At 36.3% G+C, this 27,873-nt stretch overlaps 5 protein-coding genes across 5 annotated transcripts; all 5 read left to right on the top strand.

Moving 5' to 3' along the window:
• The first annotated feature begins 115 nt into the window (after window positions 1–115).
• Window positions 116–8,733, top strand: LOC105787430 (DNA-directed RNA polymerase II subunit RPB1). The gene is made up of 15 exons (XM_012613815.2): window positions 116–411; window positions 642–905; window positions 1,149–1,448; window positions 1,519–1,677; window positions 1,785–1,946; window positions 2,047–2,267; window positions 2,345–2,486; window positions 2,569–2,904; window positions 3,004–3,290; window positions 3,670–3,928; window positions 4,022–7,107; window positions 7,273–7,344; window positions 7,444–7,497; window positions 7,575–7,733; window positions 8,472–8,733. The coding sequence occupies exons 1-14, from the start codon at window positions 328–330 to the stop codon at window positions 7,690–7,692; spliced, it is 5,544 nt and encodes a 1,847-aa protein (XP_012469269.2). The 5' UTR covers window positions 116–327; the 3' UTR covers window positions 7,693–7,733; window positions 8,472–8,733.
• A 960-nt stretch (window positions 8,734–9,693) lies between these two features.
• On the top strand, window positions 9,694–10,176 carry LOC105787429 (hypothetical protein). Its single transcript, XM_012613814.2, has one exon. It carries the CDS (start codon window positions 9,694–9,696, stop codon window positions 10,174–10,176), a length of 483 nt encoding a protein of 160 aa, XP_012469268.2.
• Window positions 10,177–13,288: 3,112 nt separating this feature from the next.
• LOC105787428 (phospholipase D delta) lies at window positions 13,289–18,481 on the top strand. Its single transcript, XM_012613813.2, has 9 exons — window positions 13,289–14,595; window positions 14,683–14,799; window positions 15,495–15,689; window positions 16,217–16,522; window positions 16,610–16,678; window positions 16,763–17,059; window positions 17,282–17,434; window positions 17,524–17,724; window positions 17,959–18,481. The coding sequence occupies exons 1-9, from the start codon at window positions 13,669–13,671 to the stop codon at window positions 18,253–18,255; spliced, it is 2,562 nt and encodes an 853-aa protein (XP_012469267.1). The 5' UTR covers window positions 13,289–13,668; the 3' UTR covers window positions 18,256–18,481.
• Window positions 18,482–19,317: 836 nt separating this feature from the next.
• LOC105789417 (serine/arginine-rich splicing factor SR45a) lies at window positions 19,318–22,203 on the top strand. The gene is made up of 8 exons (XM_012616800.2): window positions 19,318–19,467; window positions 19,587–19,606; window positions 19,931–20,065; window positions 20,150–20,173; window positions 20,299–20,398; window positions 20,483–20,632; window positions 21,230–21,299; window positions 21,758–22,203. The coding sequence occupies exons 1-8, from the start codon at window positions 19,465–19,467 to the stop codon at window positions 21,931–21,933; spliced, it is 678 nt and encodes a 225-aa protein (XP_012472254.2). The 5' UTR covers window positions 19,318–19,464; the 3' UTR covers window positions 21,934–22,203.
• A 1,685-nt stretch (window positions 22,204–23,888) lies between these two features.
• Window positions 23,889–27,234, top strand: LOC128034899 (ankyrin repeat domain-containing protein, chloroplastic). The gene is made up of 7 exons (XM_052624131.1): window positions 23,889–24,699; window positions 24,788–24,864; window positions 25,925–26,023; window positions 26,196–26,294; window positions 26,535–26,633; window positions 26,732–26,830; window positions 26,935–27,234. Exons 1-7 carry the CDS (start codon window positions 23,955–23,957, stop codon window positions 27,043–27,045), a joined length of 1,329 nt encoding a protein of 442 aa, XP_052480091.1. The 5' UTR covers window positions 23,889–23,954; the 3' UTR covers window positions 27,046–27,234.
• Window positions 27,235–27,873: the final 639 nt, after the last annotated feature.

The raw sequence follows: 27,873 nt of genomic DNA, 5'->3' as shown, positions 1-27,873 counted from the left end.
AATTTGATTGTATGGTGCGCAATACGCACCCGGTCTCGGGTAGTCATTAGGGCTGCTCAAGTTTGTCTATAAATAAGCCCTTAGGGCGTTGAAATCCGTCTGTTTTGAGAGTCTCTCTTTGAGGAGAGTCCCTTTGTAATACACAAAATTTCGATCTCTCAATTTAAGCCGGCAAAAAAAAAAAAAAATCAAACAGCAAATCTAAATTTAAATACATACAAGGAAACAAAAAAATTTTGATTTCGAATTTTAACAATTTTACTTCATCCTTTACTATAGTGAGAATTTAAGGTTACCGGGTTTCTTTTTGGATCCAATCGGATCGCCATGGATTTGCGATTCCCATTCTCTCCGGCGGAGGTCGCCAAGGTCCGCATGGTCCAGTTCGGCATCCTCAGTCCCGATGAAATAGTAAATTTCGCTTTCTCAACTCTATTATTTTTGTATGTTCTCTTTTCTTATTAGTTATTTGTTTTATTGCCAATAAATTATACGTAATATGAGCAGAAAAGCTGGAAAGGAACTGTAAAATTTGTGTATTGAACTGGCAACTACTAAGTTGCTGCTACGTTTAAGAACTTTTGTGGTTGGGAAATTATGATTTTTTTTTTTAATTTCCTCGGTTTCCTCGGTTTATGCAGAGGCAAATGTCGGTTGTGCATATTGAGCACAGTGAAACGACGGAGAGGGGAAAGCCTAAAGTGGGTGGTTTAAGTGACACCCGGTTGGGTACAATTGATAGGAAGATGAAGTGCGAGACTTGTACGGCAAACATGGCTGAGTGTCCGGGGCATTTTGGGCACTTGGAGCTTGCCAAGCCCATGTTCCATATTGGGTTCATAAAAACTGTGCTCAGTATAATGAGATGTGTCTGCTTCAACTGCTCAAAAGTTCTTGCTGATGAGGTATTACTAGGCTTGATTAGGGCATTTTCTTATTTGAATTAGAGCTAAATGTAGTTTTAGCGTATTGGGCACTTCTTGTAACTGTTGGATGCATAATGTTAGTGTTTTTTGGATTGGCTGCTATCTAGTGCAGGAACATAAATACGTTTGCAGGAGTATGAGTAACTTGCACGTTGTATTTTTGGAGCAAATATTCCTGGTCGCATGATGCCCCATTCTCTAATATAATTGTTGCTTTTTCAGGAAGACCATAAATTTAAGCAAGCATTGAAGATAAAGAATCCAAAAAACAGGTTAAAAAAGATCTTAGATGCATGCAAGAATAAAACTAAATGTGAGGGTGGTGATGAAATTGATGTCCAAGGTCAAGATACAGAAGAACCAATAAAAAAGAGTCGGGGTGGCTGTGGTGCTCAACAGCCAAAGCTGAGTATTGATGGTATGAAGATGATTGCTGAGTATAAGGCCCAAAGGAAGAAGAATGATGATCAGGAACAACTTCCTGAACCTGTGGAAAGAAAACAGACTCTTACTGCTGAACGGGTAGCTATTTGTGCATATATTGCCGTTTATTTCAAAGAAATTCATATTCATGTTCTGCTGTGTTTTCTAGGTTCTCAGTGTCTTGAAGAGGATAAGTGACGAGGACTGCCAATTATTAGGCTTGAATCCTAAATATGCTCGTCCGGATTGGATGATTCTTCAAGTACTTCCGATCCCTCCACCCCCAGTGAGACCATCTGTGATGATGGACACTTCCTCTAGGAGTGAGGCAAGCATCTTTTATGTTGCTTTTATATTAAGGTCTTTGAAGTTATTCCATTTATGATTTATGATTCTATTAAATCAAATCTGGATTCTCATGTTCGCCGAATCCAGGATGACTTAACTCACGCGTTAGCTATGATCATTCGGCACAATGAGAACTTGAGGAGGCAGGAGAGAAATGGATCACCTGCACATATCATATCCGAATTCGCTCAGTTGTTACAGTTTCATGTAGCAACATACTTTGACAATGAATTACCTGGACTTCCAAGGGTATAGCGCTTACATCCGCATTTTTGAAGTTCTGTATTATTGAGATCCACATTTCCATACAAGTGTATTTTTAAACTTAACACTTCTTTTTCTTGTGTAGGCTACACAGAGATCTGGGAGACCTATTAAATCTATTTGTAGTAGACTTAAGGCAAAAGAAGGCCGCATTAGGGGTAACTTGATGGGGAAAAGGGTTGACTTTTCAGCTCGAACCGTAATTACACCAGATCCTAATATCAACATTGATCAACTTGGAGTGCCTTGGAGTATTGCTTTAAATCTCACATATCCTGAAACTGTGACACCATATAACATTGAGAGGTAAGTAGCTTCTTAAGAGTTTTTAATTTTCTTCCACATTTGGCCAATTATTAGGATCAAAGTTTCCTTTGAAACAGGTTGAAAGAACTGGTGGAATATGGGCCTCATCCTCCACCTGGAAAGACTGGTGCAAAGTATATCATAAGAGATGATGGACAAAGACTTGATCTTCGTTACCTGAAGAAAAGCAGTGATCATCACCTAGAGCTTGGTTATAAGGCACACTCTTTTTCTCAAAACATTTTTAATTGGACATTGCTTTGTTGTTCCCTGTGTTTTAACTCCCAATTTATGGCTGCAGGTGGAGCGACATTTAAATGATGGAGATTATGTTCTTTTTAATCGTCAACCCAGTCTTCATAAAATGTCAATCATGGGCCATAGAATCCGAATTATGCCATACTCTACGTTTCGTCTAAATTTGTCTGTTACTTCACCATACAATGCTGATTTTGATGGTGATGAAATGAATATGCATGTTCCTCAATCATTTGAGACAAGAGCAGAGGTAGCAGAGCTCATGATGGTGCCTAAGTGCATTGTGTCCCCTCAATCAAATAGACCTGTGATGGGGATTGTCCAGGATACACTTTTAGGATGCCGTAAAATCACCAAAAGGGATACTTTCATAGAAAAGGTGAAGAGGATGCTAGTCACATTCATTTGATATGACTACTTAAATGCTAAACATTTCTTGTTAGTGTGATGTGAGTCTAATTTATATGGGTTTTTGAAGGACGTTTTCATGAATATATTGATGTGGTGGGAGGACTTTGATGGAAAGGTTCCAGCTCCTACAATTCTAAAGCCTCGACCACTTTGGACGGGGAAGCAGGTTTTTAATCTGATTATACCAAAGCAGATAAATCTGATGAGAACATCTGCCTGGCATTCGGAAAGTGAGACTGGGTTTATCACCCCTGGAGATACTCAAGTTCGAATAGAAAAAGGGGAGGTGTTGTCTGGCACTCTTTGCAAGAAGGCACTTGGATCATCTGCTGGAAGTCTTATACATGTAATTTGGTATGTCTTTTAGCAAAATTTCTTCATGTAACTTCTATATTTTAGGAGAGCATGGAAGAAGCTTGATAAGCTCTAAATCTTACTAGGTTTTTGATATGCTATTTGATTTTCCTCTTCTAAATATTCTCTATCAAATGAAGCTGTGAATCCTGATCATAAACTAAGATTGTGAAAATTTTACTGTTGAATTAGTTTTCACTTGAGCGGGTGATGATTTGGTTTAGTTAAACTGTCTTCAAAATATCATGCTTTCTTCTCCATTTGAAATTTGGCTTCTTCATATGCATTTGGATTTATACTTCATGCCATTAATATTTTAAAATAATCGGTTTTTCTCTTTCAAAAAAAAAAAAGGCTTGTTAACATCTTTTCGTTATAGGGAAGAGGTTGGTCCAGATGCAGCCCGGAAATTTTTGGGACATACACAATGGCTTGTAAATTATTGGCTGCTGCAGAATGCCTTTAGTATGGGTATTGGAGATACAATTGCTGATGCAGCAACAATGGAGAAAATTAATGAAACTATTTCTAAAGCTAAAGAGGATGTGAAACAGCTCATTATTAAAGCCCAAAACAAGGATTTAGAGCCTGAACCTGGAAGAACTATGATGGATTCCTTCGAAAATAAAGTTAACCAGGTACCTGAAGTTAAATTGATCAAGCTCTGTTTTCTTATTTTTTTTTGGCATCCTTCTGCTACACTTGCATGCTAATATGGTTTGTTACTTCAGGTGTTGAATAAAGCTCGTGACGATGCAGGAAACAGTGCGCAAAAAAGTTTGTCAGAAAGCAATAACCTTAAGGCAATGGTTACTGCAGGATCAAAGGGAAGTTTCATTAACATATCCCAAATGACAGCTTGTGTTGGTCAGCAGAACGTTGAGGGAAAGCGAATCCCATATGGATTCGTAGATCGTACTTTGCCCCATTTTACAAAGGATGATTTTGGCCCCGAGAGTCGTGGTTTTGTGGAGAACTCTTATCTGCGTGGGTTGACCCCACAAGAATTCTTTTTCCATGCCATGGGAGGTAGAGAAGGTCTCATAGATACTGCAGTTAAGACTTCTGAAACTGGGTACATACAGAGGCGACTTGTGAAGGCAATGGAGGATATCATGGTTAAATATGATGGAACTGTGAGGAACTCGTTGGGGGATGTTATTCAGTTCCTCTACGGTGAAGATGGTATGGATGCTGTATGGATAGAATCTCAGAAGCTGGATTCTTTGAAGATGAAGAAAACTGAATTTGATAGGGTCTTCAGGTATAAAATAGATGATGAAAACTGGAATCCAACTTCTTACATGTTGCCAGAACATATTGAAGATTTGAGAACTATCCAAGAATTGCGGGATGTGTTTGATGCCGAAGTTAATAAACTTGAAGCTGATAGATACCAACTTGGAACAGAAATTGCAGTCACGGGTGATAGTAATTGGCCTTTGCCTGTTAACTTGAAGAGGCTGATCTGGAATGCACAGAAGACTTTTAAAGTTGATTTTAGAAGGGTGTCAGATTTGCATCCTGTGGAAATTGTAGATTCTGTTGATAAGCTCCAGGAAAGGTTAAAGGTTGTTCCAGGTACAGATCCTTTGAGTGTGGAAGCCCAGAAAAATGCTACCCTCTTTTTTTGCATTTTGCTTCGCAGTACTTTGGCCAGTAAAAGGGTGTTGGAGGAATATAGACTGACAAAAGAAGCATTTGAGTGGGTTATTGGTGAAATAGAGTCACGATTCTTGCAGTCTTTGGTAGCAGCTGGTGAGATGATAGGTTGTGTTGCTGCACAATCGATTGGTGAGCCTGCTACTCAAATGACTCTTAACACCTTTCACTATGCTGGTGTTAGTGCAAAGAATGTTACACTTGGTGTCCCCCGGCTGAGGGAAATTATCAATGTAGCTAAGAAAATCAAAACACCTTCTCTCTCAGTTTACCTCTCTGCTGAAGCTAGAAAGACAAAGGAGAAGGCCAAGAATGTCCAATGTGCTTTAGAATACACTACTCTGCGGAGTGTTACTCATGCTACTGAAGTATGGTACGATCCAGATCCAATGAGCACACTCATTGAGGAGGATATGGATTTTGTTAAGTCATATTATGAAATGCCAGATGAAGAGGTTTCCCCAGATAAGATATCCCCTTGGCTGCTTCGCATAGAGTTGAATCGTGAGATGATGGTTGATAAGAAGTTGAGTATGGCTGACATAGCTGAGAAGATCAACCAGGAATTTGATGATGATTTGACTTGCATATTCAACGATGACAATGCAGAAAAGTTGATCCTACGTATCAGAATCATGAACGATGAAGCTCCAAAGGGTGAATTAACTGACGAGTCTGCCGAAGATGATGTATTCTTGAAGAAGATTGAAAGCAACATGCTGACTGAGATGGCCCTTCGAGGTATCCCAGACATCAACAAGGTGTTCATTAAACATGGTAAAGCAAGCAAGTTTGATGAGGCTGATGGTTATAAGACCGGAGAGGAATGGGTTCTAGATACTGAAGGTGTCAATCTCTTGGCTGTCATGTGCCATGAAGATGTTGATGCAAGGAGAACAACAAGCAATCACTTGATTGAAGTGATTGAAGTTCTGGGAATTGAAGCAGTTCGGCGGTCCTTGTTGGATGAATTGCGGGTTGTGATATCATTTGATGGGTCTTATGTGAATTATCGACATCTAGCTATCCTCTGCGATACAATGACATATCGTGGTCACTTGATGGCCATCACTCGTCATGGCATCAACCGGAATGATACAGGACCTATGATGAGGTGCTCATTTGAAGAAACTGTAGATATCCTCCTTGATGCTGCTGTTTATGCTGAGTCAGATTATTTGAGGGGTGTGACAGAGAATATAATGCTGGGTCAGCTTGCACCAATTGGTACAGGAGAGTGTGCCTTGTATCTCAATGATGAGATGTTGAAGAATGCCATTGAACTTCAGCTACCTAGTTACATGGAAGGTCTGGAATTTGGCATGACACCTGCTCGATCTCCAGTATCAGGAACTCCATATCATGAAGGCATGATGTCTCCAAGTTACTTGCTGAGCCCAAATCTCCGTCTCTCTCCCATTTCGGATGCTCAGTTCTCACCTTATGTTGGCGGGATGGCATTCTCTCCCACGTCATCCCCTGGTTACAGCCCATCATCTCCTGGCTACAGTCCTTCATCTCCTGGCTACAGTCCTACCTCGCCTGGTTACAGCCCTACATCTCCTGGCTACAGTCCTACCTCGCCTGGTTACAGCCCCACATCACCTACTTACAGTCCTAGTTCACCAGGTTACAGCCCAACAAGTCCAGCCTACTCTCCTACAAGTCCCTCTTATTCTCCAACCTCACCAAGCTATAGCCCTACCTCTCCAAGCTACAGCCCTACGTCTCCAAGTTACAGTCCTACTTCACCAAGTTATAGTCCCACATCTCCCAGCTATAGTCCAACTTCACCAAGCTACAGCCCTACTTCACCGGCATATAGCCCAACTTCACCTGCATACAGCCCCACTTCTCCATCATACAGCCCAACATCGCCATCATACAGTCCGACATCTCCTTCTTACAGCCCAACCTCACCCTCCTATAGCCCTACATCTCCATCATACAGCCCTACTTCCCCAGCATATAGCCCCACTTCTCCTGGGTACAGTCCGACCTCACCAAGTTACGGTCCCACGTCACCTAGCTATAGCCCTACCTCTCCAAGTTACAATCCGCAATCAGCCAAGTACAGTCCATCTCTAGCATACTCACCAAGCAGTCCAAGGTTGTCTCCTTCCAGTCCTTACAGTCCAACATCACCGAATTATAGGTAAACCATGGTAGACTAAATCACTTATCTGTTTGTTGCTTAGAACTCTTGGATTGTGTGACTGCGCTGCTATTGTTGTCTGTACCCTCTTCTCGGTTTCAGTTAATTTATACTCATGCTGTGTAACTTTGGTTTCGTTTCAATCATATATTTTTTGTATTACAGCCCGACGTCGCCATCTCATTCGCCTACTTCTCCATCTTATTCCCCTTCAAACCCAACCTACAGTCCTAGCAGGTAACTTTTCATCTTAAAGCTTCCACTTACAGTACTTACATACCGAATTTGTTATAAACGACTTTTAATCTGTTATCTATTTTGTATGTATGAAACCAGCCCATATAATTCTGGAGGCAATCCTGACTACAGCCCAAGTTCGCCACAGTACAGGTAAGCAGAGACTCAAATGTTGAATCTAAAAAAATTGTTCTATTTTCGTGTTTTCATATTTCCAATCTTCCATACAGTCCAAGTGCTGGGTACTCCCCTAGTGCTCCAGGGTATTCACCATCCTCAACTGGTCAGTACACTCCAAGCAACAAGGATGATCGGGCAGCTAAAGACGGAAAACATGACAGGAGTTAATGATAAGGCACGCCGTTTTTGAAAAGCTCGAGAAAACCAAGGTTTGTTTCATCTTTAAGTCGTAAATTTGTTGCAGCTTGTTTTAGAATTGCAGTAACGACTCTTCCATTTTATCGGTTTCCATTAGGCTTCTCTTTGAATTTCCAAAAGATTTTAAAAATCTCAGGGAGAGGGTCACCTTCGAGCCATTTTTCTTTATTACGCAAATATTGAATCAATCACACCTCCGAACATAGTCTGGGTATTTATGCAACAGTCTTGGGTGAAAATGGTGAGAAGATTTTTATTTTCTTGAGCATTGTATTCATATAGGTGTCAGCCTGTAAAATTGTTCATAGGCTGGACTATATATGATATTAGTACATTTTATGTTTGCCCAAGTTCAGTCCGACCTGAGATATGAACTTAATATTTTGCCAAGCCCAATTTGGCTTGAAATATGTTTGTTTTATGTCCACTGGTAATTAAAAAAAAAACATATTTTTTAATGTTTATATGGTATTGTATTATGATATATTTAATTTCATCTGATTTAAATTACATAATATATAAATATAAAATGGGCTGGGTTGAGCTAAGCTTGGGTCTTGAATGTTTCAACCCAAGCTTGGCTTATATTTTAAACGATTTGATTTTTTTTTTGTCTAAGCTCGTTTTTCTGTAATTTTGTCCGGATTCTCATATTTCAAAGATGATGCGGCCCATGAAGAGATGTATCGGCATGTAATGTAATGATATAAATGAATGATGGTTGACTTGGCCTTTTCTTGAGTTTGCAGGTGATGTGGCATATACTTTTCCTTTGTTAGCCGAAACAGTGAACAACATATGGTGAATCTCTTAGTAAAAAGATATATTGGAAAAAAGCATGTAATTTTATAGTTTCTTGAACTTTTTTTTTCATTTTTGTAAGGTTAAATTGTTCTTTTGTGGTAGTAGTTAGCTCATAAAATTGACATTTTCTAAAGCATATTCGCATGTTGTAAGCACGGGAGTTTACTTATAATTTTCAACGTTAATTTTAAGCATATTTTATTGTTATATCTATCTCCTTAATAAAGATAGACTTGATTATTTTGATTTGATTCGATGATGAATAAAAAATAAATAAACTCTCCTTTTATTATGAATTTGAACTCGAATTTCGTCGAAATGATAACATTCGAAATTATCTGTAAGTGTTGACATTGGAGTTCAATTAGGGGAGATAACGGAGGAGATGTAGAGTTAAAAGGAGGAGGGAGACAAGGCAATAGAGTGTGGGTTTAAGTTTTAAAGGATGCAAGTCAACTGCTAAAAGAGGATGGTCTTATGGAGAGTTCAACAAGTTGTCATTGTCGGTTATGTGTAACTAGCTGAACAGTACAAAATGGAGCTGGATTGTACAAGATATTTGTGGGTTTTTCTAAGGTCATTTCTTGTTGCCACCGACGTATAACAATAATGGATCAACTTGAAAACTCGAATTTTAAAATGACAAACTCATGAATTTTAAAACTAATATAGATTCAATTACCGATGAAGCCTGGGCACAAATGGCAAAGGTGGAAGGATTTTGTCTGGAAAATTTAAGTTGTCAACTTTGCAAGCTTCTCATGTCCTTGTAATTTGTCTGAGTTTGGTTTCGTGATTCGATAGTGTCTACTATTAAAGTCTTCTTTTTAATATTTATCTTTTCTTTGGAACTTTTTCTTCTTCTTGAAGATACCTAATTCTGAATTTTTGTTTTGCTTATTAATGAATGATTTAAGTTAAGACTATCTAAAATTAAACAAAATTAAAAACAAATCTATCTAAAATTAACTCCACCCTACAAGTGTAATACATGAAAATACAATATCAAATGAACGGCCGACCGACAGTGACGGCCAATCAAGAAATATGGCGAAGTTATGGCCGGCAATGAAGCTATGTTCAAAGCCATAAAATCATTTCATTTTTCTTAGATCAACAAACCCTTGTTTCCTACTCATATTCCGACGGTGACGATTTACAATCCCAATGGTGAAACCGGTGAAACGCAGGAGCAAAATCATTCTCACATTCCGGTTAAGCCCACCGGTTATCACCGGCGGTAAACGAATTTCCGGTCATACGGTACCTTTAATACCCAGGAATGCGAGTTTCGAATTACGTGAACCTGTGTCACCGAAAGTTTCATGCATGGGTCAAATTATAAAGAAGAAAAAAATACGTAGCTTGAAGAAACTCAAACAACGTTCTTCTTCTTCTTCAAGGCCTTCACAAGCATTTGCAGAGAAAATCAAAAGCAAAGTTTTAAAAAGGATAAAACTTTGCCATAATAATCATCATACGTTAATTGATGATTATGAAGTTTCTGCGGTTGAAGAAGATGATGATGATGATGAAAGATCAGCTCCTTCGCTTCTGCAAATGAGACGATTTAATAACGTACGTAGCACTTTATCGGATTTTGATTGGACGACAAGTGAAGAAAAAGGAGTTAAAAGGAAGAGAGGTTGAAGACAGTAGTGGGATTTATCAAGGGTGGTTCGGAGTAGTTGAAGGAAGGGGTAAAATAATATTTAGTCCCTGAATTTGTCAGTTTTCTTTAATTTGGTCCTTTCCTTTTGTCCCAAGAAAAGTTTTTCAATTTGATCCCTAAATTTGGATTATATTAAAACAGTTTCAAAAAAAAATTAATTTCTTTAAAATTCCTGGTGATGGTGTGTCGCAATCTCATAGTGCCACATCATCGTACCTTAACAGAATCCAAGTTCAGAGAACAAATTGAAAAACGCTGCCAAATTTTAGAATTGATATGAATAAACCAAGGTGTGAAAATTTGCTAAATCCAGGGACTAAAGCTTGCATTTATCCCTCCAAAAAACAATAACTCCGTGACTGCTATTCTAGTTTCTTTACGGCAATACCCAATATTTTTTGGGTTAATTGCATCAATAGTTCTAAACTATCACCCAGATTCTAAATTAATATCAACCTTCAAAATATTTTAATTGAGTTCTGAAAATATAGTATTGTATCGATTATATCATTTTGTTAGTTTAATCATTCGATTTGACATTAAATGTTAGCACTGATATGATGTAGAGCATATTTATAATAATGGATCAATTTGTAAAAATGTATACAGTATGAACATTTTGAATCTGACGTGTAACGAAAAAAATGTAGCGTTGGGAGGATTTTTTTTTAACACGTCAAATCTAAATTGTTCACATACATATTTACATTTTGATCCATTTGCTTTAAATATTCTCGATATCAAATTTAAGCGGACATTCAATGTCTAATTTAATGATTAGACTGATGAAAATACTCGATTGATACGATAATAATATTTCAAATACTCAATTAAAATAATTTGAATTATGTACGCCGTGTGTTGGGCAGATGACCAGAGTGTTCACCACCCTAAGTATGACTTGGGTTTGAAATGCACTAGTCGTGCTGTTGTATATTAATTAAAATTAGATATTATATATATTTATTTAAATGTTATGTATCAATGTCCTTTTTCTTTTCTCTCGTTTTAAAAGAAACTTAATCCTTGAATAGTGAAAATTTTGGTTCAAGGTGGGTTTGGATGAGCGATGAGGTGCAGCACAGTGCGTTTAGCTTACTTTTTGTCACACGCTATAGTGTTATTATAACATCTAATCTCACTGCTACCACTGTTTTTACACGAACCGCAGGTAAAGCATTGCCCATCCAAACTCACTCTCAGTCTCTCTTCGATTTCATTTTAAGGGTGAATGTAAGGTGAGGCAAGCAAGAACTTTAGTTCCTTAAAATTAAAAAAAAAAAACTACATTTTAATCCTTATATAAATTATAATATTTTAAGTAAATATAAATACAAAAAAATTGCATTTTGTCCCTTTATGTTTAATTTTTTTAAATCATAAAATTATAAATTAATACATAATAAATTATATTTTAACCTCATAAAATTTTATAACTTAATTTTAACCCCACTAAAACAGTTTCTAGATTCGCTAAATTTTTTTAGTCTAAGTTAGATCCTGAATTTATTAATTATTTCCACATTAGGGTTGAATAAGGCAGCTATTTCAACATTGGGATTTGATTTTTTATCCAAATTAGTCTCTAAAATTAACAATTGTTATCATACTGAGACATTGGAGTATGAACTTTAGAATTTTCAAGAAAAAATTAAGGACCAAATTGAATAAAATGAAAAGTTGAAGCCCAATGTAGAGATAAAATAATGAAAGAGACAAAAGTATGGTAAAAGAATCTTTGTAAAAATTCTGACCACGAAACTTAGCAGATATTTTGTAGGGTGGAAAGTTAGTGTGAGTGATTAGTACTAGCGAGTAGGCTCCACAGATATTCCATTACTAAGCATTTCTCAGTTGTCGTTAAGCCAAGTTATTAATTGGTGGAAGACAAAAATAAATAAATTCATGATAGTGACCCCTCATCTCCCACCACTTTTCATCATTGGTTCAACGCTAGTTTTATTTATCCTCATCCAATTTATCAGATTATTAATTATTAATTTAATAATAAATAAAAATATAAAAATTATATATTTATTATATATTCGGGTCGGGTCTGGCCGGGTTCGGGCCAAAAAGTGGTACCCGAGACCCAACCCGTTTTCTAAACGGGCCTTGTTTTTTGTCTAAACCCATATTTCGAGCTTATATTTTTACCCAAACCCTCCCATATTTCGGGCGGGCCGTCGGGAGCTCATCAGAACGGATTTTGAGCTTAATATAAAGAATCGAAAAATTACTTTATAAACTCTTTCTACCATATCATCCAAGATTCTTTTCCAATTATTTAATGACATTTCAACAATTTTTTTTCATATAATTGATACATGATTTTGGTAATTTTTTTTTACTCTGAACCCTGAACCTGAATAAGAATCAGAACTCCGAATCCTGAATCTCAAACACTAAACTTTAAATCTCGAACCTTGGACCATGAATTGGTTTAGGTTTGGAGTTTAGGATTTAATGTTCAAGTTAGAAATGGACCATGAATAATGTGAGGAATGATCCATAAAATAATTTATTGTATTCAATAGAGGTTTGAATCTCAAATGGATATTTTAAATAGAAAATAAGTGTTTGATAGGGATTGAGACATATTTGGATATGTATTGATGTTAGTAAATATGTATCATTTATATAAAAATTAAAGGACTTCCCAATAAAGTTGTAGCAAATAATTTTGGGTTAAATTATATAAAGTTTGAATTAAATTATTTTAAATAATTAAATTTAATAAAAGTATAATTATAATTTAATTAATTTGGATTTTTATAGTATAGAATTTATATATTTTAAAGAAAAAGGACTAAATTCATAATATTCACATAGTATAAACACTAATAGCAGAATTTGACATTTTAAGTATGAACGCAGTAGCTGCACTAAAAATATCCAAAATTGAGCAATACGAGTGAGTGCCCACCGAGAGACGCGAGAAAAATGTTTGGGTACTAATATAGAAAATAGAATAAAAAATGGTTTCCGGTCACATCAAACTTTTAGTAATCTAAAAATTCATTGATTTTTCTGTAGAAGACAAAATCATTCATTCAAGCGTTTTATTGGGGATTGTATCTTCCATAATTTGATGAATTAAAAGACTTAAATTACTTGATAATTTTCATAAACGATTGTTATAAGCTTTAACTAAGGGAATCCCATTTGTTTAATCAGCAAAAGCAAGCAAAGCTTTAGCCTTCAGCGTAGCTTAGTTGTCGTCTCTGTAACTGCAGTTGCAGGCTTGCAGCTTTGCAGGCTTTGCATGGTTGCCATTTTTCATGTTCTTAAACTTCATGAAGCTTAAACCAAGCTCAACCCAGTTTTTAATTCACTGAAATCAACGATGTCTTGGATTTTCGTTTAATACCCAAATCTCTCACCGTCGCCGGACCTTTCTTATTGTCCTCTGTTCTTCTCTCCGGTTCTGTTTTTTTCTTGTTGTTGTTGTGTGTGTGTGTGCTTTGAAAATGGAGGAAGGGTCGAAGCAGGTGATTTACCTTTACGGTGATTTGGATTTAACCATTATTGAAGCTCGGAAGCTACCTAACATGGATTTAGTGTCTAATCATCTTCGTAAATGCTTAACTTGTGAGACCTGTAAAGCTCCATCACAAGCAGCAGCTGCTCAAGAACCAGGGGAAGTTGGTAAAGTCCACCACCACCATAAAATCATGACCAGCGACCCTTACGTCACCGTTACGGTGCCACAATCGACTTTAGCTCGTACACGCGTGTTGAAGAGCGCTGACAACCCGGAATGGAACGAGAGGTTCATAATCCCCATGGCTCATCCTTTAACTGAGCTAGAAATTAACGTCAAAGACGACGACCTGTTAGGCGCTGAAGTCATTGGCACTACCAAATTCCTCGCCCAAAAAATCGCCACCGGAGAGCGTATAACTGGGTGGTTCCCACTCATTGGCTCATCGGGGAAGCCTCCTAAGCCGACTACGGCAATACACATCGACATGAAATTCACGCCCTGTGAGGAAAACCCTTTGTATAAACAGAGCCTCGCCAGCGATCCGGAGCAAGGCGGCGTGAGGCACACGTATTTCCCGATGAGGAAAGGGAACAAAGTGACGCTTTACCAAGACGCTCATGTGCCGGACGGTATGTTACCCAAAATAGAACTAGACGATGGTAAAGTATTTAACCAAGGAAAGTGTTGGGAGGATCTTTGTTATGCCATATCTGAAGCTCACCATATGATATACATTGCTGGTTGGTCTGTTTTTCATAAGGTTAAGCTTGTTAGAGAACCAACTAGGCCATTACCTCGAGGTGGGGATTTAAACCTTGGTGAATTGCTTAAATATAAATCTGAAGAAGGGGTTAGGGTGTTGTTGTTGGTTTGGGATGATAAAACTTCAGATAAATTTGGTATTAGAAAGGTAACAAGTTTCCCAGCATGTTCTTTTTATTGTTTCAGCTATGAGTCTTTGACATTAATGTTGATTCATGTCCGCGGGGTGTTGCAGATGGGACTAATGCAGACACATGATGAAGAAACTTTGAAGTTTTTCAAGCATTCATCTGTTATGTGTGTGCTAGCTGGTCGATATGCTGCTAGTAAGCTGGGTTATTTCAAACAAAAGGCAAGGGTTTTATTGTCCATTCTTGTTCTTTGATGAGTTAACATGGGTAAAAGTATATGCCCTTGCACGGATTGTATTTTACCACATTTTCTCAAAAAATGGACAAACTAGTCATTATATGCTAGATTAAATAACAAACTAGTTATTCTGTTAAAAATTCCATTTATTTCTACTTTTAAAAATTAATACAAGGGCAAAATGCAATCTGATAAGGGCCTTTATGGTACTTTTACCATTAAATATTTTTAATGTATATGTTGTGAGAGTAAAAGTATCATGATGGCCCTTTTATTATGAGTCGATTATATTTTTACCCTTTACTCAAAAAATATGGAAATTAGTTATTATACATTAGATCAAAGAGTAAATTAGTCCTTTTGTTAAGAATTTCATCCATTCTACTATTATAAACTGTTATAATTGAGAGAATAACCAGACAATTATACGTGGTGTGCCATGTGTGTCTCATTCTGATGAATAAAGATCAACTTTTAATAATAGAAATGGATGAAATTTTTAATAGAATGATCAATTTGCTCTTTAATTTAACATATGGGGACTAATTTGCCTATTTTCTGAGTAGGAGTAAAATGCAATCCAACTCTTAATATAAGAGCTTCCATAGTACTTTTATCGTGTCGTGGGTGTTCATATATAATGCTGCTGAGGTTGGTTTTTGCAATGGTTTTGATCAGGTTGTTGGAAGCATGTTTACGCATCATCAAAAGTTCGCTCTTGTTGATACACAGGCAGCCGGTAATAATCGAAAGATTACTGCATTTGTTGGAGGCATCGATCTCTGTGATGGTCGCTATGATACACCTGAACATCGAATACTTCATGATCTTGACACCATCTTCAAGGATGATTTTCATAATCCTACTTTTTCCGTAAGTGATTGCTCGGTTTTTATCTTAATAATTTCTTCTGTTCAGATGTTCTTTTGTGTATGTTAATTGCAATTACTAAAACCATGTATCACTTTCCTATAAAGCATCTTATGTAGAATATGACACTGGATAGTGGGATGACAAAAGTTTTAAACATCCCCAAATCCGACTAGTAAGGGTTTTGTTCACTACGGGGAGTCTGTGCTTATTTGGTTCCCCTCCATTACTTTTGTATCCATTACTATTCAATATTACACATTTGAATGTTAATGCTTATATAATTAGAAATTAATGAATGAAAAAGTAATGGACATGATCTCACCCCAAAAGTATCATGTTATCATTTTACGGTCATTTAAGTGCCATTTAAGCTGCCACTAAAAGCACCAACAAGATGTTGACTGAGTCTTAGCTCAGTGGGCATTTACATTGTTGTTAGTACAAGAGGATGTGGGTTCAAGCGCGCTGGCAGTTAGCACTTCCTTATCTTTCTTCATCTTGTTTCCACTTTCCTCTATATTTTAAAGGCTGGAATCAAGGCTCCTAGGCAACCATGGCATGATTTACACACCAGAATTGAAGGGCCTGCCGCATATGATGTTCTTATCAACTTCGAGCAGCGGTGGAGGGAATCGACCAAATGGAAGGATTTCTGTCTACTTTGTGCAGGAAAAATGCCATCGAATGACGATGCTTTGATTAGGATAGAACGAATCTCTTGGATACTAAGTCCTTCCTTAGCTGTAACAGACCACGGCACTACAATAATTCCAGAAGATGACCCCAAATTGCATGTTCTTAGTATCGATGATCGTGACAACTGGGATGTTCAGGTTGTGTAAAATTTTCCTGCTATTAACAGCACTTTTGATGTTGTTCTTTAATAGTAATGTTGGTTCAATTTTCTTTTACTTCCGCAGATTTTCCGCTCCATTGACTCGGGATCAGTGAAAGGATTTCCAAGACCAATGAGAAAACCCGAGAACCAGGTTTTTCCTTGACATGAAGAACCTTACTATGTAATACATTGGCTATGTTCTAAATTTTTAATGGCCTATTTTGATTCTTTGCAGAATCTTTTAGTTTCAAAAAATGTGGTCATAGAAAAAAGCATTCAAACAGCTTATATACAGGCAATAAGATCCGCTCAGCATTACATATATATCGAAAATCAGTATTTTCTGGGATCTTCGTATGCTTGGCCATCGTATAAAGATGCAGGGGCCGATCATCTGATCCCAATGGAGCTGGCATTAAAGGTTGCTAGTAAAATCCGAGCAAGAGAGAGATTTGCGGTATATATCGTTATTCCTTTGTGGCCCGAGGGTGATACAAAATCTCTTTCTGTACAGGAAATTCTATACTGGCAGGTTCGTATTAACTGTAATCATATGCTTGTTCTGATATATCGCTTCCTTGCTAGTCCATGGTTCTGAACTTAGACTTGATATGTAATGGGAGACCTTTAGCATACTTTAAGAAAATATGGTTTCTAGTACTTAGTCGTGTTCTTTTTTTGTTATTTCTGTTCAGTTTTTGGTTTGGGGTTTACTTTTTTGACATAATCTTTATTGTGGTCCGTATATTTCCAGTCTCAAACAATGCAAATGATGTATGATATCGTCGCACGAGAACTCAAGAGCATGCAGATTACGGACTCGCATCCTCAAGATTACCTCAATTTCTATTGTCTTGGTAAGAGGGAAGAGGTCACCCCGGAAATGCTCGGTGGAAAAGGAACTTCGGTAATTACTTAAAGTTATCTAGTTTTGGATATGATTAACAGTGGGGAGATTCTTGACTGTTAAGTATGCTGTGCTTATGTTTTTCATAGGTCTCTGACTCTGCAAAGTTCGGTCGGTTCATGATATACGTGCATGCAAAGGGAATGGTCATAGATGATGAGTATGTGATTGTAGGGTCAGCTAATATTAACCAAAGATCCATGGCTGGTACAAAAGACAGTGAGATAGCTATGGCTGCATATCAACCACATTATACATGGGCTGAAAAGAAAAAACATCCACGTGGTCAGGTAAGAAAACTAATCCTCGAATCATTTTTCATTGCTGTTGTTCATACGTAGTAAGAAAAAGGCATCAATTTCGAGTCTTGAAACCGGAATGTATTCATAGCATTAGTGTGGCATACTACCCTGGTAATATAGGAACCTTTTGCAACATGAAAAACATGCTCCACATTTTGTTTTTTGATCGATTTACATGTAAAACGAAACATGACTCGAAAACACTGCCTCGAGACTTTGCAGGTATACGGGTATAGAATGTCCCTATGGGCAGAGCATCTTGGTGAGCTAAATAAGTGTTTCAAGGAACCAGAAACTCTAGAATGTGTGAAGACAGTAAACACAGTTGCTGAAGATAACTGGAAGAAATTTACAGATACCGATTATTCGGCATTGCAGGGCCATCTTATGAGGTATCCTTTGGAAGTAGATATTGACGGGAAAGTGAAACCACTCCCTGGATATGAAAATTTCCCAGATGTTGGTGGCAAAGTAATCGGAACTCACTCGGTTAAGCTTCCAGACATTCTTACGACGTAAATCACCATGTGTATCAATTGCAGATTTCTTCTGTTCTTAGTTCTTTGTTGAAGTATTAGTTCGCAAAAAATGTACGTCGTTGTATGTATGTATGTATGTATGTATGTGCACGTGTGTACATGTGTGTGAAGTGTGCGTCATGTGGCTAGTTCAGTTGGCATCAATGTGGTTGCAGATTCTTAGAGCTTGAACATAACCAAATGAATAAAGGGTATGTTTGATTTTACTCTTGCCATCCATTTCTTCATTGTGTATTTAGTTTTTGTTTGTAAATGGACTCTAACTTTAATTAATTTTAGGCTTATCCATTTTCTTAAAAAAATATACTATTTTAATTCAACACTTAATAATAATTTTATATTGTTCTAATAATAGGAGTTTCGACTACATATATTTAACACTTGAAAAATTCTGTTCTAATCAAAGTCAAATAATAGAAGTACAATTCTATACGGGCTCAACTTGTGCGGTCCGACCCTCGATCTCTTGCCCCTACAGACCTCCTTATTTTGTCACTGTATTTATTTATTCAACTAATGACGGGATTCAGGTTACACAAACTCTAACATATATACCTTTTATTAAATTTTTAAACATAAATAAATGGATATACTTTTAATGTTCACATTATAATATTAATTTTATGTGATAAAAATTGCATGATATATAAAACTAAAATAAATAGTAAACTATATAATTAAAAATGTTCGGGTTAGACTCAAACCTTGAATATTAGAGTTTAAGTTCGACATATATTTAAAACGAGTTTAATTTTCTTGTTCAAGTCTATTTTTAAACTTTATATTTTATCCGGTCTCGTATTTTTCAAATTTTGAAATTTATTCTACTTGATAACATTATTAATAAACTATTGTTAAATTTAAATTTGTTATCAATTTAATTCATGATAATTGAAATTTAATTTTAAATCAGAAAACTATAAGGACTACATTTTAATATTTCAAAGAGTATAGGGATTTATAGCAGATTTAAGCCATTTTTTAAAATTGTTTTAAACGGTGGTGGTATACAGAAGATCTATTTTAAGTCAACCGCATTGAATCTCTCCCCCTAAAATATCCTTCACAATTTTCTTATTATAATGAGGGCGACATTTATTTGACCTTTGCTATTACTCCCTGCGCGTATAAACCCTAAAATTTCAAATTTCCCTTCTCGCGTTCTAGGGTTCTCTTTCTCTTCGCCAAGATGGTAAGATCTTTCTCTCTTTTGTTCACATATTTTGTTTATTTGCTATTATGTTTGCGTTTCATTTAGCTGGTGTAGAATTCTTTGATTTAAATTTTAAATGCGTTTTTATTATGTAACAGGCGGATTCTCCTCGTAAAAGGTTAGCTTCATATCTCTTCGGTGTATTTTGGCATTTGATCTGTGGATATATTGCTTGTTTTATTGGTTATTTGTTTCAAGATTAGTTATTGGGAAACCCTAGATTAAATAAGTCGGGATGATTTAGGGATTTGATGAGCTTCATTGTGAGGGATTCAATCAATATCAATTTCTTTGCTGCAAATTACGTTCCCTTTTCTTTCTTTTCAATTAGGATTTGGAGGATTTATTTTATATTGTGCGCTCCGCATTTTTGGGAAGCCTGTTGTTTGGTTATGGTTGCATCAATCTCCGTTTTCATCTTATAAATTGCTTCTTGTATTAGGAATTCTCATTCTCCCTCCCCATGGAGAGAACAGTCAAGGTCACGATCCAGATCTAGACCTAGGTCTAGGTCTAGGTCAAGATCCCGCTCCTGGTCGAGGCCAAGGCATAGGTCCAGGTCACATAGTCGCGGCAGGTTTGTTGTCCACCTGCTTGATTTCAGTTCCACAATGTGTTTTGTGGTGGATTGCTTATGTTTTTCTTTTTTCTTTTGAACCAGGTCAAGGTCAAGAAGTCGAGGCAGGTTAGTTTTGATTTTGGCTTTACTTCCCTTTTCAAGGACGTGAATGTTGGAGGCTCAAATGCTCTAGTTTGTTTGTTTGTTTGTTTGTTTGTTTGTTTTAATATTCTTTTGGATTGATGTCGCAGGGTTGAAGCTGGAAATCCTGGCAACACACTTTATGTGACCGGTCTATCTCAAAGGGTCACAGAGAGGGACCTTGAGGAGCATTTCTCCAAGGAGGGGAAGGTTTGTTTTCTGTTATGGACTCAAAATTCTGGTGTTTTTCTCTTTTACTATTTATTACTAATGTCCTATCTCGATATTTTAAAGGTGGCATCGTGTTTCCTGGTTGTTGAACCTCGTACTCGCATATCTCGTGGTTTTGCTTTTGTTACTATGGACAGCGTTGAGGATGCGAGCCGCTGCATCAAGTATCTCAACCAATCAATTTTAGAAGGTCGATACATAACCGTGGAGAGGGTAATCCGATTCTATCCTTGTTGCTTAGACTTCATAGTTTTGTGCGTTTATCATCCTTAACCTGGAGGTTTTCTGGCTATATTCAGAACAGTATTGTGTCAGCTATGTTGGCAGCAATCAAAGATGATGAGATCATCCATCTCAACTTAAGTCAAACAAGCTTGATCAATGGCCACAGCTAAAACAGCTTGAAAATACATGTGATCAACTAAATTAGCAACTAGTTTGCCCAACAACTATACAACCTCAGCATTCACTTTCAACTTTCAACTCTCAACTAATCAACGGCCAATACAACAACTTTATAATCAGGCTTTTATGGTATTCACATATGACATTTATATGATAGGAAATACTTGTGTCGGGTGTGTATCATGCTTTTCGTCTTCCCTTTCTTTCAATGGCCATTTTTTCACCTTCCAGGTGATCTTCCAAATGAAGTTTTTTGTTTCTTCCCTTGCAGTGTAACATGTTAATTTTTTCTAATGATATGGTTTTGGTCAAAGATGCATGATGCTGTAGATCCTAAACCATTTTGGTGAGGCTAACCCAATATCTGCCTTGTTGAATATTAAGCTGTTTTTTTCTACTTTTCAGTCGCGTAGGAAACGGCCTAGGACTCCGACACCGGGCCATTACCTTGGACTAAAAAATACCAGAGACTATGGTAAGTTTGAAATTTTAAATAAATTTATTTGTTAGAAAACATGATGTTACAAGGTAAAAGTATTATGGAGGCTTTTGTATTACGAGTTGGATTGTATTTTGTCCTCTTTATTAAAAAATGGGCAAATTAGTCCCTGTACATTAGATTAAAGAACAAATTGATTCTTCTGTTAAAAAATTCTATCCATTTTTACGGTTAAAAATTTGTCTTTGTATGTTATCTACATTAGTTTTTAATAGTAGAAATAAATGAATTTTTTTAACAGAAAGAATCAGTTTGCCTTTTGATTTAACGTACAGAAATTAATTTGTCTATTTTTTAAGTAAATGTGGCAAAATGCAAATTTAAGTTTTAATACAATAGTTTCCATGATACTTTTACGGATGATATGATTTTGAGTAGCATCGAGACTCGAGATTAATATTTTTGTTGATGGTTGTTCTTGTATTGGGGAAAAGGTCGTGGTGAACGTGGCAGGTACCGTGGTGGTGGTCGTGATGACTACGGGTATCATCGATCTCCAAGGCGCTCACCATATCGAGGTCGTGATTACTCTCCAAGGTATTCTCCTCATGGTGGAAGATCAAGGAGGGAGCGCTCTTATTCACCACCATATTCTCGCGGATCTAGGTGAAGAAGTGTTTTGGGTCGAAGGGGAAAGATGAGAGATTTGCTTTAGTCTCGTCAGTGTTGAATGTTGATGTACTCTCTAGTTTGGACGGAGCTTCAAGGTTAATGTTTGCAGTGTTCTTATATCTCTTTAAGCATGTAGGGGTACCTTGTATGGTAACACTATTATTAAACTTGGGTTAAATATTATTAGGCTTTAAGCTATCACCTGATTGCGAACCATTTTTTGTTTTTGTATGGAAATTATGAATCTGATTTCTGAACTTTTATTTTACTTGATCTTCCTTTCTCACGGTAAGCTGCTTCTAAATATTTAGGGTAAACTATATTCAAGTTCACTATACGTATAGTTTCAAGATTGACATTTTGGTCATTCTATAATATGAGTTTTTATATAAGTTATTAAGTATTTTTTTCAAAAGTTTGAGTCTCAAGTGAGGATTTGATTATCGTAAAGATTAAATTTGAGGGTCAGTATGTGAATAGAAAATGTTGTATAACAATAATTTTAATAGTCAGGTGACTTAAATGAAAACTTTTAAAATTTAATAAAATCTGTGCAATTTTTCCTGTCGCTTTTACAGAACTTTCATCCTGTATCATTAAACCATCACTCATTGATACAACATCAACATTATTTGATTCCAAATTTAGGGCAATGCTTGTAGTACTCTCTTCAAATTCTACTAATTCATCGGCCATTATTTCATTACGAGTAATGTCGTCGCCCGCTTGAAGTACAATATCAGTATTTACTGTCTTTATTTCTCAATTATATTGTTCAATATGTTCATAGATAATATTATTTAACATTTTAGATTTGAGTGATTAGATAATAAACTTAATTACAATTTAAAATTTTTGAATGTAATTTATTTCAAATATTTATTTAAAATTTCTGTTTTTACTTGAAAATTCTTATCCTTTTACTTAATCTACTAATATTGCAATATGTGTAGCATACTTTGAAAGAAAAATATGTTGAATTTTATGGGAAAAATCATCCAATCTTTTATATGTAACATATTTTGATATTAAAACAACGGGTATTTTTATGTGATGTATAATTTATTCAAAGCTTTTTCGTAATCTTTAAATTGAATATATATATATATATATATATATTTATTATTATTATAATAGTAATAGTTCCAATTGAGATAAAACTTAATTGGAAAAAGAACAGAGTTCAATACTCGCTCGAGTACGATCAAATGTTTATTTTTGAGCTTGGTTCAAGCTCGATTAAGTTCGTACGTATTGAAGCTTGAACTCAATAATTGTTTTTTCATAATAACTTGATAATTAAATGTAAAATTAATAATATATTGAAGATAATAACGTAATTTGTAATGAAAAAAATTCAAAATATATATTATAAATGAAAAACTGAATAAGGCACACAAACTGTTTGAGTCAAGACTAAGATCAAATTCCTCTCGGCTTATAGTTAGAGTAGCTTGAGCTCTAACTTAACTCAATAATTATTGCATCAAATTAAACTCGAATAACTTGCAAGCTATTTACTAATAACCACCTTGTTTGGGGTGTGACTTATGCTTTTGGGGTGTGACTTATGCTTTTGGAGTGTTCCGTAGGCAAGGATTTTGACCCCTTGACAAAATGGGAAAATATCATCAGGAGTCCCTCTTAAGCATTAATTATTTACTTTAAGTCCTTTAAATAAATGAAAATTTTGTAATTTTGATCCCTTTTAGATATTAATCATATAATTTAAGCCCCAGTAAAATAAAATATTTACCATCAACCTCCTCAAAATTTTAGAATTTTATGTCGGCCCTTTGGTCTGGGCTGATGGGCGGCTGAGTTGTTTGGGTTTGCATTGCATGGGCTTTCCGGCTGAATCATCATCTAAAAAGCATGGTTTAATGGGCCAACTAGGAAGCCGATCGATCCACCATCATCGACCATCATCATTATCGTCTCTTTAGCCTCATTTCCCGATAAGCTTCGTGTAAACAAAATTGAATTTATTGGTGATTTTAAGCTAAAGAGCAAAAAGCTATGTCACTGCCTTCTCCTTCGTCATTGCTAAAACCCCCAACCCCCAAAATCTCGTCCACTTCATTTCTCTGTCTTTCTACACCTCCTCCTAAGCTTTCCCGCCCTCACAACTTGTATTTCCCTCGAAAATTACATTCCGTTTCCCCTTCCTTTCTCTCTTCTTACATAACCCAAGACAACGCCGCCGTCGGTGATGACGAAGAACACGTCATCGGTGATTGTCTCGTTTTCGAAGACGGTGCATTCGAAGACCCTTATCTCCAACCTGACTCCATGTTTGACAATCCCAATACCACCACAAGATTTGCTAAAACGAAGCCAAAAAAGAACAAACAAGAAATTGAAGCAGAGAATTTAGTTCCAGAGCAATGGAACCATGTGGTAGAAGAGATGAATATAACCAAGAAGGAAAGACGAAAAATGGCGCAACAGTTGGAATTTGGGCGTAGAGTTGAGAAGAAGAAGCAAGGTTTAGTCCCTATTAGAACCATGAATTCGCAAGAATACTTGAAGTATAAAGAAGCTAAATTAGCTCAGTTGAACCCCGTGGTTCTCGATAATCCATTGACATTTCCCAAGAAGGAAAACGAAGAAGATTCAATGGAGGATACAGTGAATATCCCATCTTCGAGTGAGCGCGTAGCTCCAAAGAATCCTAGGTGGGCAGTTTACAGTAAAGGGTTCGATGATGTTGCTGAGTTTTTTAACAGTGGAAATTATCAGCTAGCCGAGAAAAATACTCAAGGTAATTTAGTAAATTAAGCTTTTTTTCTTTTTGGTTTCTTTATAATGTTCTTATTAATCTTTATGTGCTTGAATATGTATATATATAGGCTCACGTAAATTGTTTACAAAGGAAGAAAAGCTTATGTTGAATAGGCGTGTACCTGATTTAGCAGCTGCTACTTCTGTAAGTTTTTTAGAGCTCTTGATTATTGATTAAATTTGGCTTTCTTTAGTTCATTGTTTAAGCAAATTCTGTTCTCATCTTATTGGATTATTCTCTTGTATCATGCATCTTCCTGTTGACATGGGGCAAGTACCTTTTTTTTAGATAAGTAGTAATTCTATTTATCCAAATAAGCGAACTAGCTGCTATAATTCAAACAGTAAAGTCCTCTTTTTGAACATAGGACAGTGTTAATATTATCAACTTTAACTTTGTTGTGAGTGCATAAATGCATTGCCATGGGCGAATCCAGAAATTTTTTTAGTGGGTTGGAATTGAATAATAAATTTTTAAGAGGTCAAAATATAATTGTATTTATTAATTTCTGATTTCATAATTTCCGAAGGGATTAAACAGAATTTTTTTCATTTTGGGGATTGGGGGGGGGGGGGGATGCAATTTTATAACTTAAATTTTCTTTATTCATTGAGGGACTAAATTGCAGGATTTTCATTCCCTCCCTTATATGCGCCCCTGTGCATTGCAACTGTCTCCTTGATCTTCTATGGTACATCACTCGCCTTGAGCTTCTGATGTTCCGAAAATTCTGCTATGCATAAAATTTTAGAATGTGCCCATGCAACCTGTCTGTGGACCTCACATAATCCAAGAACATCACCATAATTGGTCCCTGGACTCCTTTTGAGTGCCTAGGAACATTGAAATGAAACCAGACCAATTTGTGCCATATCACCTTGTCGGCTCTTGGTCTGATAGCATTCCGAACAGCTGCTACTATCTGCTGCCGGTAGAAGGTGTTCCAACTATTGCCCAAAGCAATAGGAAGCTGCCATTGGTCTTGACATTTTAACCATATATGGTTGCACCCATGCTATCCATAGGGAACCAACAACCGAAAGGTTTCTCATTGTACATGCTAGATTCCATGACAAAATGCCATTGATACCTAGCTCACCAACAATATCTCATTTGCTATGAAGGTTGAATGTATCTATTATTATATATGTTTACTTTTGAGAAATGACTATTTTCCTTATCATATTGCCGAAACTTTCTATAGGGAAAATGGTTGCCTCTTCACACTCTTGCTGCATCGGGAGAGTTCTACCTCGTTGATGCTTTGTTGAAACACAATGTTGACATCAATGCTGTGGACAAGGTATTAAAATGTTCTCTAGCTGACAGAATAAATCTTGGTCTCTTTTATATTCTTGTGTAAATTATTTCTTTTGCTCTCTTGTGTCAACTATTACATGCTATTAGATAGGGAGACTTTCTTCACATTTTTACCAATTTTTCATGATTTTTGAGTTTGTTGATGTTCGTTGCAGAATGGTTTGACTGCAATTCACAAGGCAATTATCGGAAAAAAGCAGGCCATTACCAACTATCTTTTAAGAGAATCGGCAAATCCATTTGTTCGTGATGAGGTAAGATATGCAAACTCTAGAAATTCATGGGAATTTTAGTTTATTAAATGGTTCCCCAGTGACAACCTTATTTGCCACTGTATTGTGATTATTTTCTATTTTTTTGATTCATTGTTGATGTGTTCATGTTAGGAAAGAAAGGGAGGTGGGGGCTTGAGATAATTTGACAGTATACCTTATTTTACTGACTGAGAGTGGCTTTGTGTAAATATTAACATACTCGTTTTGTGCTGCAAACAGGATGGAGCCACCTTGATGCATTATGCTGTTAATGCCGCATCGACTCCTACTATTAAACTTCTTCTGTTATACAATGTTGATATAAACCTTCAAGACAATGTATGGTTAACTTTTCCTAGTTTGTGATTTTATGAGTTTGTTTTCGATATTCTTTTCTGTTTTGGCAATTAACTTGTTTCAACTTTTGGCCTGTCTAGGATGGTTGGACACCATTACATCTCGCCGTTCAAGCTAGAAGAACCGATGTGGTGAAGCTTTTACTAATTAGAGGGGCAAATAAGATGCTAAAAAACAAGGTATAGAGTGATACTGTAATTTTAGACTGCTGTCGCTTCATAATATTTGTCTTAATTTTTCCTTGGCTGTTCTGTTGATGCATCTATTCTTTTACATGTTTCAGGATGGTTTAACACCGCTCGATCTTTGCCTTTACTTGGGTCGAGACATGAGAACATATGAATTGATCAAGATATTGAAGCAGCTTCCCAAGCCAAGAAGCAATGAAAGATGATCAATTTAACCGCATTCATTCAGGTTGTTGTGAAACTAGGTGCTGATGATACAACCGGTAGTTCACTTATAGGAAGAATGTTTTTGTTTGCTTCTTGCACCCAATTGCTACATATTGGTCAGCTTGTCAGATGTAATCATATTATTAAGAAATTTTATCAAATCAATGATTAATATATACCTTTTGTCACTTTCCATTTCTCTAAAAGTATACACCATGTTATATATACATTTTGTTGATGTCTTTTTGGTGATGGATAGAGCTTGGAGACATTGTGAGCTTTGAGAGTGCTGGAGCTTGTGTTTCGGGTTGCTCTTCTTGTTGGTTTATTTGATTTGCTCAATGACCAGTTTGTTGTTTTTTCGGGGTTGTTTTCTGTCAAGTTGTCAAGTCTTGATAGCTATGTGCTTTGCTAGGTGGTTTGGTTCTTTGATTGGTAAACGAGCTAACATGGACAAACCAAGTGTTTAAGATCTCATAGATTTATACATTTCTTGAGTCTTGTTGAGGGGAGGCCGAATCTTTTAGAGAAGTTTTTGAAATATTTTTTGTTGGGAGCTATGGATTCCTCAATGAGTTGATATTGTCTTTAATTGAAGTTTTGTCTCTCGATTTTGAGAGAGTTCAAATTCTTAAAGTGGTGGATTCAAAGAGGAATGTCTTGTCGAGATAAATTTTGCACGGTCACTTATCTTTGCTTATGGTGAAGTTTGAACCCCAATAATGTTACCACTTAATTTAGCTTAGATCAACTTGATCAAGTGTTCATTGTTATCATTTAAGTGGCATGGGTTAAAATGCAACCATAGGAAATGTATATTTGTCTAC

The sequence above is a fragment of the Gossypium raimondii genome, chromosome 2, assembly GCF_025698545.1.
Source record: "Gossypium raimondii isolate GPD5lz chromosome 2, ASM2569854v1, whole genome shotgun sequence".
NCBI lineage: Eukaryota > Viridiplantae > Streptophyta > Magnoliopsida > Malvales > Malvaceae > Gossypium > Gossypium raimondii.
Note: the sequence above shows the minus strand (reverse complement) of the source record. Positions and strands in the feature narration are given on the sequence as shown.